The sequence below is a fragment of the Saccostrea cucullata genome, unplaced genomic scaffold (assembly GCF_032062105.1).
Source record: "Saccostrea cucullata isolate Sc308-1 unplaced genomic scaffold, CSIRO_AGI_Scuc_v1 ctg9216, whole genome shotgun sequence".
Lineage (NCBI taxonomy): Eukaryota > Metazoa > Mollusca > Bivalvia > Ostreida > Ostreidae > Saccostrea > Saccostrea cuccullata.
Genome location: NW_026925377.1, coordinates 1 through 15,000, shown reverse-complemented (window position 1 = coordinate 15,000; position 15,000 = coordinate 1). Strand labels below are relative to the sequence as shown.

General features: G+C 34.5%; 2 protein-coding genes across 2 annotated transcripts in view; one reads left to right on the top strand and one right to left on the bottom strand.

Annotated features, from left to right (window-relative positions):
• Window positions 1–2,238, top strand: part of LOC134268708 (uncharacterized) — an 8,155-nt gene extending 5,917 nt beyond the window's left edge. The window contains exon 6 of the mRNA XM_062750951.1: window positions 1,994–2,238. Coding sequence (XP_062606935.1) covers window positions 1,994–2,194 — 201 coding nt within the window. The 3' untranslated portion in view covers window positions 2,195–2,238. The remainder of the gene's footprint in view (window positions 1–1,993) is intronic.
• Window positions 2,239–4,604: 2,366 nt separating this feature from the next.
• Window positions 4,605–13,676, bottom strand: LOC134268707 (pyruvate kinase PKM-like; the record flags this gene model as incomplete). The annotated part of the gene is made up of 4 exons (XM_062750950.1): window positions 4,605–5,781; window positions 6,303–6,506; window positions 12,980–13,098; window positions 13,510–13,676. Coding segments are annotated over 4 exons (603 nt in total), but the record flags the coding sequence as incomplete, so codon positions are not given.
• Between the last annotated feature and the right edge of the window lie 1,324 nt (window positions 13,677–15,000).

Below are 15,000 nucleotides of genomic sequence, written 5' to 3'. Positions count from 1 at the left end.
ATCATGACCCCCGGGGCAAGGGTGGGGCCAAAATGGCCAACCCAAGTTTTAAATAGGAATATATAGGAAAAATCTTTAATAATCTTCTTCTCCAGAACCACTGGGCTAGGAAAGATGAAACTCAGGTGGAAGCATCCTCAGGTAGTGTAGGTTCAAGTTTGTTCAAATCATGACCCCCGGGGCAAGGGTGGGGCCAAAATGGCCGACCGAAGTTTTACATAGGAATATAAAGGAAAAATCTTTAAAAATCTTCTTCTCCAGAACCACTGGGCTAGGAAAGATGAAACTCATATGGAATCATCCTCAGGTAGTGGAGATTCAAGTTTTTTCAAATCATGACCCCAGGGGCAAGGGTGGGGCAAAAATGGCTGACCCAAGTTTTACATAGGAATATATAAGAAAAATCTTTAAATATCGTCTTCTCCAGAACCACTGGGCTAGGAAAGATGAAACTCATATGGAATCATCCTCAGGTAGTGTAGATTCAAATTTGTTCAAATCATGACCCCCGGGGCAAGGGTGGGGCCAAAATGGCCGACCCAAGTTTTACATAGGAATATATAGGAAAAATCTTTAAAAATCTTCTTCTCCAGAACCACTGGGCCAGGAAAGATGAAACTCATGTGGAATCATCCTCAGGTAGTGTAGATTCAACTTTTTTCAAATCATGACCCCCCGCCCTGGGGATAGGGTGGGGCCAAAATGGCCGACCCAAGTTTTACATAGGAATATATAGGGAAACCTTTTAAAATTTCAAAGCTATGATTAGTGATACCCGGGATATTTATATGGAATCATCCTCAGGTAGTGTAGATTCTAGTTTGTTCAAATGATGAAGGCCTGGAAGGGTGGGGGGGAGTAAATTCAAGCCCGATGTGCTCAGGTGAGCACTGTGGCCCCTGGGCCTCTTGTTTTATAAACAATTGCTTAGAGAATTTAACTTCTAAAAAAATTCTAAAATAAGTAATATTGTTAAGAAAATGAAGAGTGAGGGAGAAGATTATGTATGGAACAGTGATTGATCTAAAAAAAAAACAAATACAAGTCTGTGAAGAGGGCATAAACATGAACCTTAAAAAATTCCAGAGGTGGGATCAAATGCCTAGGAGAAGTAAGCATCCCTTGTCAACTGGTCTCACCCACCGGGAATCCTATGTACATGGAACATTCCTTATTCCAATACAGTATAGATACAAAGATTTAACAATTAGAATGAAAATTGTTATGAGATTTGTGATAGTATATGTAGAACCATTGAGGATCAGTACAAACATTCTTTAAACAATGGTTTATAGAACTACAATGAAACATGCTACAGTAAAACACGTTTAGTACGAACACGGATATAGCGAATTCACGGATATAGCGAAGTTAATCAGGGTCCCCAGCAAAAGTCTTAACAAATCTTTTTAAAATTTTACGGTTATAGCGAACTCTAATATAACGAATTTACGGATATAGCGAACTGATTTTGAGTCCCGTTGAGATTAAATATAATGAAATTTACATCTTTTATAACGAACTTTCCAACATTATAAAAAAATTGAAAAATTTAATTGATTCAATTTACTTTTAGCATTTGTACATAGAATACAATTCATAATAAAACCTTAGTTATCGAAGATGTGTTTTATAATATTTGCTTCCCTAACATATTTCATCGTAAAATCTAAAGGAAAACACGCATATTGCGAATTCGCTATAATGGTTATACGAATTCGTTATACGGATATAACGAATTACGGATATAGCGAAGTAAATTCACAGGTCCCCAGGACTTCGCTATAACCGTGTTTTACTGTAATAACAAATTGCCAGGAATGGACAATTTGTCTTCATATTAAGCAATGTTTTATCAATCAAATTTACAACATGTAATAAAGTCTTTGGGAATGAAAATCACTTCGGTGTAAATCATTATAAACATGTTCAGTATAACTGAATTTTACTGTACAAGAAAACATTACACACAGTTGTCTTCTTTGTTTTGTAGTTAATTTTTGCCTTCCTCAAAATATCAAAGAAGCATTCAGATGGCATACACAGTGGAGATAGGGGCACAGTAGAGGATGCTGGGAAGATAATGTACACTGAACCGTTTGATTTGTTGAAAGCCGAGGACAGACTAAAATTAGCAGAGTTTATGTTATGGTTAGGAATTGCTCAGGATTCAGTCAAGTTTCAGCTTTTTTGATATGTAGACTTGAGATTTTTTGGGGGGGGGGGTCATATTTGTATGAAGACTACATATATGTACTTGTATAAAATAAAATATATGGAGGGTATATGTTATTGTGTTAATTTTAACATTTGTCTAAAGAGAGGTATTTTCAGGGTGTGAAAAAAAGTTTCGAGTCTGAATTTATTTTTATTTTGAATTATACGTTTTAAAAATATTTTCAATCATCTTAGAAATTCTGGATGCAGTACAGTCAAGAATATGACCAGTATGAGTTCTTACCGTGATTTTGAAGCAGGAACAGTTTTTAAGTCTTTTTTTTTTTAAACAAATCCAAAATAATTATAACCTTACATGGACCAAACTATAGAAGATGCTGAATCTTGGGATGTGCACTTTTGGAACATTTATTAGGAATGCGAATTTGCTACTCATATTGATTATTTGGTTGAGATGATGGTTTGCATGAATATAGAGAGCAGCTAGCCATCTATGAAATTTGTTAGTTTGCCTTAAAGTTTCTGAGACAGACTGGAGTTGCATTGAAGGAGTACAGGTACAATCTCATCAAATGCCTCTGGGTACACAGAAGTACTTTAAAAATTGTGAAAACGGAAGTCATACAAGTTTTTATTCATATGGAACTGTCATATGGAACTGTCACCTGTGTTGCCCAGTGGTTAGAGTATCTGTTCCAAGACTCGCAATGACTGGAGCTGATTATTGCGACGCACGTTCCAATCCACTGCAGGATGTGGAAACCAGTCCTTCTGATCCAACCATATAAACAGAGTTCACGAATAGCAGTAGGTGTTGCCAGGAAAATAAATTCAAGTCACCAAGTGACTGGTACAAATTAACAAATAGTTAAAAGAGAATCACTGGCAATCACATGTTAAAATTTTCTTTTGAAATCAAAAAGATCAATTGTTTGTTGTGTAACGTCTATGGAACGTCAAATTCATAAAAATGAGCTAAACATAGCTTCACAGTGGATAAACTAGGTTTATCGGTTGTAAACTATAGTTTACAGACTGTCAACTAGAGTAAACAAAGTTAATCTACATTTTACATCTGTAAACCATAGTTAACTCGATAATCTATGTTTCACAACCGTAAACTATACTTTACACCGAAAACAATCATTTGTGATTGCAAAGCCTAGATGATAAATACAGCTTACAAACGGTTAACTATAGTTAACGATCTAATAAATATAGTTTCACGATTTGTGAAACTATGATTAACAACTCTTAACTATAGTTTACGATTGTAAACTATAGTTTACAAACGTGAATCTATGTTTATCAACAAAATCTATTGTTAATGCTTCATTACAGAAAGATAAACTTAGATTATCATTCGTAAACTATAGTTAACAACCGTTAAATATAGTTTTACAGATGATAACTATAATTAACGAATCGTTAACTATACTTAACGAATCGTTAACTATAGTTTACGGTTTGTAAACTATAGTTTACAGTCGATAAACCTAGTTTATCAATTGTGAAACTAGGTTTATCTCATTTTTGTGAATTTGGCGTGCCATAAACGTCCCTCTCTAGAATTTTTCACTCATATGGAGACACCACCACTTGCCGGTGGAGAGCTAGAAATTTTGTTCTATACTCGGCACTCGGGGCCATTGAGCAGTGATGGATCTTTCTTGTGCAAGCACCTACTGAGACACGGGACCTGGGATTATACGGTCTCATCCAAAGGACCGGTCTCCACCTCCCACAGTAAGATTCTTCGAACCTGTGACCCAAGGATATACAGGTACTCCTTACTTCGCGACTCAAAAGCAGACACAATTACTACTGAGTCACGCGGGCAACAAAAAATCATGAAATATCAAGTAAGTTGTAAAAAATAAAGGAAATACTATATCAAAGAAATTTTCAGTGTTGTAGACATTTTATTTTACAACCAGGGTGATAATAATACACTGTAGCTGTCTCCATCAAGAAAAGAAATAAAACAAAACTAAAGAACTTGTGTCAGATATTAATGCAAAAAGGTGATGTATTAAACATAATAACAAATCAGTACTTTATGTTTATAAAAGAAAACATTGTATTTCCAGAAAATATTTTCTTGCATTTATATGGACAATGCTTAACATACCCAAAAGGTTAAACATTGGTTCAATTTGACATTTTTGTACAAATACATTTGCTATAGGCTCCTATTAATGTGTTCTAATTGAGTCAAGTTAAAATTAAATAAAAACACAGCACCAACAAATCAAAGCAAGTTATACATTTTTATTTTTTTTTTTAAAAATAAACAATTAATTAATGTTTGTTATCTCATACTGCCTTTACTTTAACTTCACTGGTACAGCAATAGCTGCAATAATGTAGCCCTCTCCGATTTTTTTTAATCTGATGTTTTCTGGAAAAAAAAAAAAAAAAAAAAAAAGGGAGAGGGCTACATTATTGCAGCTAGTACAGCAAGTAAAACAAAAAATCTTTAATATTTAAATTTACAAAAAAAGGCTAATAAAAAAAGGCTTTTGGGATTATTTCCAAACAACTGATAGTATTTTTCTTATTATATATATTGGTAACTTTACAGATCGAGGCAAAACAACACCAGTTTTACATTAACATTAAAATTTTCGCATCAGCTTCTGTCTGTCCATGCAGCAATGCATACCAAGGAAATCATGTTTAAACATGATTTAATTTATACTTCAACGATAACAATTTTTTTATTTGAATTTAATTCGTTGCTTCATGAAATGGACAGTCAGGGATACATCGTTTTTCCAAGCAGTTTGCCATTCAATGCAATACTAACAGCAGATATATTTTAATTTTTACTTAAATGGTTGCTAAAACCTGCACCATTTTTTACACATTAAGCCACAAAAACCTGTACTAAGTGAGATTCACATCCTAGATGTTTCATATCAGTGTGTATCAGTATATTTACTTTCTTCATTGAAAAAAATAATCCCTGACATATATTTATGTTATCAGACAAAATATTTATAAATATTTCTTTACTGCAAGTAGCATACATGTATATACACCAGGAATTTCTATGCAACTGCTGGGGGGTCTACTACATCAGTTACATGCATCGTCATATTTTACAGGAAATGTTTTTTACATTGTAACTATTAAATCTAACATATACACACAGTACACAGGTAAAAACATTATTTTTAAAATAAAAATATATTCATCTAGCACTTTTTTTCTTTTTAACATGAACAAATTGGAACAGTTCTAAAAATCAACAATACAATATATATCTTATCTTCTCTTCTTTAACAGACACACATACCATCACAAGGAAAAAAAAATTCTAATAAAAACACACAATTACATGTAGCAGTTGTTCAAAGCTCCCTAACTGCATCACTGAGTAAAAACCAACTTCTCTTAGGGGTTAGTTACATGTATCTGCCCCTGGCACTATTGTTAATTTTCAGTGTCTCTGGGGGGCGAAAAATTAATTTTATCGTAGAAGTTCTTAGAAGAATTTTACGTCGTCTTTGGATCCTTTAGACTCCGAGACAGATGAAGCAGAAGTATTTGTAGATAAATCACTCTCAATTTTGTTGAAACTTGGCACACTGGTTATACCTGAAAAAATATGAAGAATTTATTAACAATTTGCTGTTCAATATCATTTGTGCACAAGACATGTCTAAGCTATCCCATATTTCTTGTTAGCCTTTTTGAGAGAGTCATATATTAGTACTTTTTGTCATGTTGGAGTTTAAATACATGACCTAAAATAAGTCGGTATAAAGTATTTGAAAGCTACACATAATTATGTGTAAAACATATGAGAAACCTATGTTTAAAATGTAAGTGTAGAAGTTCGGGCTTTACGGACCATGGATATCGGCCTAGATAGCTCAGTGGTTAGAGCACCTGACTAGTAATTCAGGAGTCCCAGGTTTGATTCCAGATTTTCTTACATAAAAAATGAATCTTTGAAATTCGTGGTTGGATATGATTTTATCCAACTCTTAACATGAGTCACAAGTATGTGCCCTCGGTCGATATACTACATGTATCTTCAGTCAATGTTTGTCATCCTGGGTCATTATAAATGCATATTGACCTACACTTGAGTCCATATTTGTACAATAACAAACCTGTAATGGGGGCCAGTAGGTCAGATTTAGCTACGTCTACAGCATTGATGATCCTCATCGTGTTGGTTGATCCAGATCCAGGCTTCCAGCCCGTGATGATGATAACCGGATCACCTTTCTGGATAAATCCACGATCCGTTCCTATCTGGATTCCCTTGTAAATCCGACGGTCGACATCCACTGTCCACTCACTCATGACGGGATCTGGAATATTGATACACACCATAATTTAAAAAGTTTTAATTTTATTTTTTCAATTACTTATTTAAAAAACAAGTTTAAGAAGTAATTTCACAGTTGTTTTTAAAAACATGTAAAACTTTCTTTTCATAACAATTAAAACTGTGAAACAATTTTATATTATACTTCCGAAGTTAAAACATTTTTTTCTAAAATATTTTTCATCAGTAAAACCACTGTAAAAAGGAAAACTTATGCATAACTGCCTTGTTTACAAATTAACAATAAATCAATTGGCCATCTTTAAAATAATGTTTGCTTGCCAAGCTCTCTCCAATCGGGGCAAAAAAAGTTGAGTCCATAGGTGTGTGGGGGGCCATTTTAGTTCACAGAAAATTTTGGAATACATGTAGCATTTTATTAAGAAAAAAAAAATGTTTCCTGGAGGTTAAAAAAAATTTTCAATTGGGCCCTTTTTAGATCTGAAAAAATAGGGCAAACTAAAAATACTTTAAAGATGGCCATAGCCGTTTGAATCTGAAAGTGAACTGTGACAGATATCAAAACAAAATACCATTCTCATACAAACAATAATGAACATGAAAGTGTAAAAAATTGTAAAAAAAAAAAAAAAACCTGTTACAATGAGTTTGGTGACTGAAGAACAATTAATACAGTGAAATGGTTTCAACAATGTAATAAAAAACAATAAAGGGAGTGGGGGTTGTTAAATTCAAAAGTTATCTGTACATTTTTTCATAAGGATGACCTAATACTGTGGATCACTAAATTTTCGCGACACCTTATTTTTGCGAGATAGTCATTGACTCTTGATAAGCGAGACAAAATTTTCACAAATTGTGGTTATTGCTCTATATAATCTTAAGGAATACTATTATACCCAAGAACTTAATTTTTGCAAGCACACTGTCTCGCATAATTATGCGAAAATAAAGTTCTCGCGAAGAGAAAGTGATTTTCAGTACTGTAAATACCCATTCATTGTAGATTTTTTTTCAAACAATTTACAATACATAAGTTTACAAATACACAGGAATGTATTTTATAATCCCTAGATAAACCTTTCACTTCATTTTTACATCATGAATATTAATATAAAATCAAAGTACTGAAAGTACTGATAGACGGAGGCTTGGAATGAACATGATTGTTTGTCTCTTTGGGAATTTTTTATTCATATTCTGACCCTAACATTTGCCTAAGGGTAGTTGGCCATATCTTTTGAAAAGTAGATACCAGGACATTAATACTTCATATATCTTTTTTTGTGGAAAGACTTTTCATTGGATATTAACAAACTTGACCTTTTGACCTTGACCTTCGATATTCTATACTTATGAAAAAACTTTAACCTTGGCCATGACTTTTGAATGTTAAGGGATATATAGGGGGGTGGGGGCAACAGTGTTTCACAAACACATCTTCTTCATTTATGTTACCGTGGTCTAATGTTTAATTATGTAATTTACTGAATTCCTATTTTTCATCAAAAGGACAAACCAATCCAATTGCAATAAACTATATCAATTTCAATTCTTTAGTGACTCGTGGTAAGAGCTTCCTGAAATGTGAGAAAGCCAAAAAGTACTTTAGTATCTCTAACTCTTCAGGACTAAAAGGAGCTGAGACACAAGCATTCAGATATAACAATGCATAGATCTACATGCACATTCAACTTTTAATTAATAGTTCTGTTGTGTTGGGTATGAACATAAAGAAGATCCAAATATTTCCAACATTATGAAAAATATGAAGCAGAACAAACGCCTGTTTGGGTGCAGATCTTGAAATGCACTAAGCTCTACAGGTATTTGTTGTCCAGTGCGCATTAATCCTGACTTCCAAAACTGGTGATACCTTTAGAAACATTTGCATCTAGTTGAAAGTTGACTCCGCAAAATATGCCATCCCATTGTTCAAGTTTTATAAAGTGATTACACCGCCTTGACTAGATATTGTGGATTCAACGATACCCTAATATCCAGTATTATACGCGATTTTACCGATAATACCCATTTTCGTTGAAAATCCTTCCCGTTTCAGAGGCGGATCCAGCCACTCTTGAAAGAGGGGTTCCAGGGTTGTACTGTCCATATCACCCCCCCCCCCCATACACACTCTCAAGCAAAGATTCACACACACGTATGGAAGATCTTAGGTTTCGGTAAATAATATCTGTTTACGTCCATTTATTTCTTTGGTCCCCCAGTCCGAATTTAAAGAAAAAATAAAAAAAAACTGCTGAAGCCTTAATTAAAATTGAATGGATTTGCAGCATTTCCAAAGAGTACAAAGAATTTTCTTTTGGAGTTTGAAAAAAAAATCCGTGGTGGATGCAGGTTGGGTTTAAAACAAAGAGTTGCATGTTAGTTCCTTCAAATGATATGATTAAAACGGTTCATATAATATAGAACCGTTTTAATCATATCATTTGAAAGAAAAGTGAGTGGAAGAAAATTAATGTGTGAGAATCTATCTATTCAATACATAAGTTAGACGTACAAATATATGTATTTTTATTTATTCTCGGAAAGCATTTCATTCTCTCTCTCTCTCCACTAGACAGAAAATAACGTGGGCTTCCAATTCCCGGACCCTCCCCCCCCCTCCTCCCTTGGATCCGCCAATGAACCGTTTACAAGCATTCACCCATCCTTGACACTTTTTCAATATCTCTCCAAGGTTTGGGAAATCTAATAAATTCAACTCCTTGCATATATTTTTTGTGGGCATACTTTGAGTCTCTATTGCAGATTCCATGACAACAGTGTTTTATTGCATCCTTTTTTGCACAGGTTAGCCATAATATTACTAAATTTACACCACAAAGTAAGATTCAAGCCACTGTTTTGGTTTTGGTCATGTAAACATAGAAACATGTGGGTCAGTTTGTCCCATCTAACTTCTGAAACATGTGATAAGGAATTCTAAAAATAGATGCAGCAGAGCTATAAACGGACAAGCCGCAGCTCTCTGCTGAGTCAGTGAGTGAACATTTAGAATATGTCAGTTTCAATGAAACAATGATGCAGATTTCTTCTATCTAGGTAATGTAGGGTATTAATGTGATAGGACCTTCGCAAACTAATTAAAATCCCCCAGGTGAGGTGAAAGATGTGAGATAATTATAGGTCCATGAGAAAAAAAAAGAATTATGTATTGTATGTGGAAAATATTGTGACCGAATTAGATTAATTGCATCAAAAGCAGATGCAGAGAACTGCACTCGGTGATCTGTTTTGGTTTCCCTGACAATTTAAATTCTATGTCAGCGAGAGTTTTTATCAGCCAATGAGCGTGTCAGCAGCGGACTCTAAACATTACTGATCACCTGTCTGTATACAGCACATATCCGATATCAGACAGGCAGGCCAGTTTATCAAAGTTTAGCCTGGTTCCCTGTCCCTGTTTTGCTTCATGTACTCCTGCCTTGGAAAGAATGAGCCGGGGGACCAAGCTAATCAAAGTTAACGTGATTAGCCGCTAGATGGCGATCGCAAAATCCCTTCCGCCACAGCTGAGCGGTACCAATAGAGCGGAGGCTAAGCCTCCGTCTAAAAATCATGCAAAATGTAGTGCGCAGCAATCAGAAAAATGGTTAAATGTGATCATGCAACCAATATTCCTAGAAATAGATAAAATGGTGTTGTTAGTGTAAATATCCGTAAATAAAATGGAATCTTTACCATAGGAAAGCATTACATTTCAGATCATATCTTAAAAAATATTTTACGTCATTCAAAGAGAGGAATCTTTTCTGTATAAGGAAACAACAGAATTTATTGGGTATTTTTCTTTATTTATTTTGTATATACTTTTGGATATACATGAAAATCACAGAGAAAATGCAATAAATTATAACAACAGATAACATATACGGTGATCCTAAATTAAAAAATAAAGTGGAGCTTGAAATAATTCAACAGTTTTCCCAATGAAACTGAAAAGTGCCTATTTTTTCTAACAATTTTTTTCATTGCAATTTTCCAACAACCTACTTTAAACAATTTTCAATTTTCCAACAACCAACTTTAGACAATTTTCAATTTTCCAACAACCTACTTTAAACAATTTTCAGAATCTTACTTTATAATAACCCTATGAATGGGCCACAATAACAGTACAGAATTCTATATTTAGTCATTATAGTCTTTAATGACGGGGACCCCTAGTATGGGCCCCTCGTCTGTTTCGGGGGCGTTAATGATCCTCAGGGTATTAGTGTACCCCGAGCCCGACTTCCATCCCGTCACTATGATGATGAAGTCACCCTTTTTGATGAAGTTCCGTTTTCGGCCAAGTGCCATAGCTTTGTAGATTCTCTTATCCATGTCATCTGTCCAAAGCTCCACGCGGGGCTCTATATACAGCACAAAAGCATGATGGGATACACATGAAGCAGACAAGGGAGAAATGAATATCATAAGCATACAGGCAAAAGCATAGTATATGATTTAAAAGCATAAAGGCATGGTATAAGCATACACTAGGAAGCATAGCATTGTACAATAACATCTAGCAAAAGGTGAAGACAAACAGCAAATTATATTAAAATATAGCAGAAAATTATGCATGCATGCAGACTGCAATAAGGAATATGGATGTACAGTATTCCCATATACAAATACCCATATACAACAGAGGCGGATCCAGCAATTTTTGAAAGGGGGGGTTCCAGGGTTGTGTCCCTCAACCCTTCCCCCTTACACACTCTCAGGCAAAGATTCACACACACACACACACACACACATATGGAAAAATATAAGATTGTGGAAAATATTATCTTTGTTCTACGTCCTTCTTTCTTTGAAAAAGTACCCCCAGTCCGTATAAAAAAATTAAAACATTTAAAAAACTACTGAAGCCTTAAAAATTAAATGGATTTGCAGCATTTCCAAAGAGTAGAATGAATTTTCGTAAAGAATTTGAAAATCCTTTTTGAGTTGGGTATAACACAATGAATTAAATTTTAGTTCCTTCATAAGATTTAGGTAAAAAAAAAACCAGCACCTTCTTGTATATAGCCATCATAGCCAAATTAAGATCGCGGGAATCTAATATCAAATTTAACCTCGATGTTACATATCTTATATAAGATATATAAAAATAAGTAGAATATTTTCTACCATTCACTCATAAAAAGTAATAGTGAAGGTGAATGGAAAAACTAAATGTGTGAGAATCTATCTATTCAATACATATCTAAGTTAGACGTACAAATACTTATTCTCGGGAAACGTTTTATCCCCCTTCTTTCTCTCTCTTTCTCCACTTGGCAAAAAATAAAGGGGGGGTTCCAACCCCCGGAACCCCCCCTTCTGGATCTGCCAATGTACAATATTCAGAATTACCCTGATGTGAAAATACTGTAGATTCCTAATTGTACGTGAGGATTTAATTTTTGCGTAATTTCGCGAGAAGCATCACTCGTGAAAAAATATAACTCGCTTTTATTTTTATGGTGTTGAAATCTATGTAAATCCTGTTAATCAACCATCCATTCGCGAATTGTAATTCTCGAGATTAGACGTTAAAGAGCCAGTTCGCGATAAAAAGTACTCACCAAAAATAAGGAATCTACAGTAAACTTACCTGTGTCCCCACAAACCCCCCAAAAAGGATGGGATAATTGATAGGTTCCTTCAGTGTAGCAATAAAACTTTTAAAAAGTTTAACATGATTGTATTTTAAATTTAAACTATCTAAATTTAGGTCTTTACACAAGCTAACACAATGTTCAGTTCATGTGCCAACGTTCCTCGTATTTAAAACAAAGGGTAAGAACTTTATGCTTTGATCTACTGGGAAAAGTGTTCTAATTTGTAGAATCTGTCTGTTCTGATTAATAATATACTGTAAACCAACTTTTATTAGCGTGCGAGAAATTTTCAAGAAGTTCGCGACAGCCTCGTCATCGCGAATATTTCTCGCCGCGAACCAGTTCCTAAAGTCTCTCTGTCTATTTAAAACAGATTGAGAAAGGCTTGATTACGAAAATTAGTCATCGCTAACTAGTTTACCCCTAGTAAAATCGCGAAATAAAGTCGTCGCCAATTAAAGTTGGTTTACAGTATAGCTAAATAAATTTATTTCTAACACTTATTTTATACATCATATTTCAGCAAGCTGAAAGACTTTTGATTTTTATACTGATTGAGCATGATTCAAAAGAAAACACACAGCAAACAGACAATATTTTTTAACATCTACATCTGCTCTACATTTCTAGGTAGTTACAACTTCATGCATGTTGTAACAAGACATCACATAAGTACAACATCTACACTACATACATAACCAACACCACCAGCCCCCTCCTACCCTTTTCAGTATGAAACACCCCCCACATTACTTACCCACAAAGTGGACCCCCCCCCTTCCCTGACTCGACTGAGTACTTATCACATACTGGACCCCCCACCCTCACCCATCCACCCCGCCATTCCTCCTTTTCCCTGTATTGACTGAGTACTTACCCACATAATGGATAGGGAAGATCCCCCTGAAGAGATGACACTGCCTGGCTGTCTGTTCTATCCGTGTGATGGCCAGGATGGGACACCGAGGTCTGTAGGCCGAGATCAGGTGGGCGGATCTAACAAATAAAGAGGTGTGTCAATACATTTAACATTCAGACAATAAAGAAACTGAGATCAGGTGGGCGGATCCAACAGAATAAAGAGGTGTGTCAATACATGTAACATTTCAGACAATATAAATCTTAGAATACAGAAGGATGTAAATATTTGGTAAGTTGGAGACCAAAATGGATACAGAAATTGTTTGTTCTATAAATGTCCAAGAAGAAAGCTCGGGGCATGCCAAATTTCATACTTATGCCACAGATGATACAGACTTTAGAAATGTACTGTACCTTTCTGATTAATTTTCATTTCATACTTATGCCAAAGATGATACAGACTTTAGAACTGTACTGTACCTTCCTGATTAATTTTCATTTCATACTTATGCCAAAGATGATACAGACTTCAGAACTGTACTGTACCTTCCTGATGTTGTGATCACAATAATAGCAGCTGCCATACATTTGAAGGACGCTTCCACTGCTGCTATGGCAACAGTGTGGGTGGCATCTGTGGGGGTGGGGGTCTCTTTACGTAACTCCTCAAACAGCTGATGATGGAAAACAGCTGACTCAGCCTCTCTACAGATCTAAAACAAAATTTTGATATAAATTTATTTTCCTACATGTGATTTCATCTGATCATTTCTACTTTTTAAAACTATAAGGAATGAAAACTCTTTCCTTTAAAGCATGAATTCGTTATCTACTTATCATCCCTTCAATATTTGAAAATATCAGTATTTCAGTAGGGTGAGTTCACCATGCATCGGACACATACCTTGCTTCCGACAACTTAAGAGTTCTGGGTATTTATTTGTTTCTGTCTTAAAGATGAAGATTTAAATTTTGTAGTGATACTGATTGTTATTATCATGTGGTAAAAATACCCCGAGAATGGCCTTGAAGTTACGTCTTATTTTACATCATCAATGGGGATTAACCAGAAAATTTATGCTTTTGCAATTTTTAGAGTTATCATTCTTTAAATTTGACTTCAAAGGAACCAGTCAGACTTCTGTGAATCTTGTAAAAGACTGGCAATTTTACATAAATTTTAAAGAAATTTCACTTCAATGTTCATATAATTCTTTTTAGAGCTGATTTTTACTAGTATGTTCATTTCTCCGTACATCCGACACAAATTAACCATGCATCATCGGACACTTTCCTATGCAAAGGTAAGCTATATCAATTTCATACAGAACCCAACCGACAGCTGTTTTTTGTGGAAATAGAAAATAAAAACTCTATATTTTCAGTCAATATACAAGTTATCAATAAATGAGGTCTAGAATTTGACTTAATTTAATTCTACAAACTAGAGTAGGATAAACCATGAGAAAAAGTTTTAAAGCATTTCTCAGGCAGGGTGAAGTATCTTGAATCTTTCTACATTTGTGCAACAATATCGTCAATTAAATTTAAGTTGAGGGTAATTTCTTATATAAAAGATAAAAATATATCCATACCAAGGACTTTAAAACATTGTGATAAAGGTATGATATTTTTCCGGTCCAAATACTTCTGTCCGATGCATGGTAAATAATATCAGATCCATGGTGAATTCTGGGTTATTTTTAAAAACTCGATTTTTGAGGATATTTTCCCAATAAAAGGCATGTAATTGTTTCCCAAATTTATACTTACTTTAATCACATACTAAATGTGAAGGTCAATTTTGATAATTTTACGTTGGTAGCAATATCGCTAGAACTTGCTGAAGTACAAGGGTGTCCGATGCATGGTGAATTAACCCTATCTTAATTTTTTTTTTTTAACCAACTTTGAATATTTGCTAATTTTCACAAAAATGATTGCATAAAACAATTACCAGAATACATGAATATTTTGTCTAGCTTATAAATAGCTTATAACCTTCTTTTGAAAAAGCATGCCGTCAAAGGTAACTGG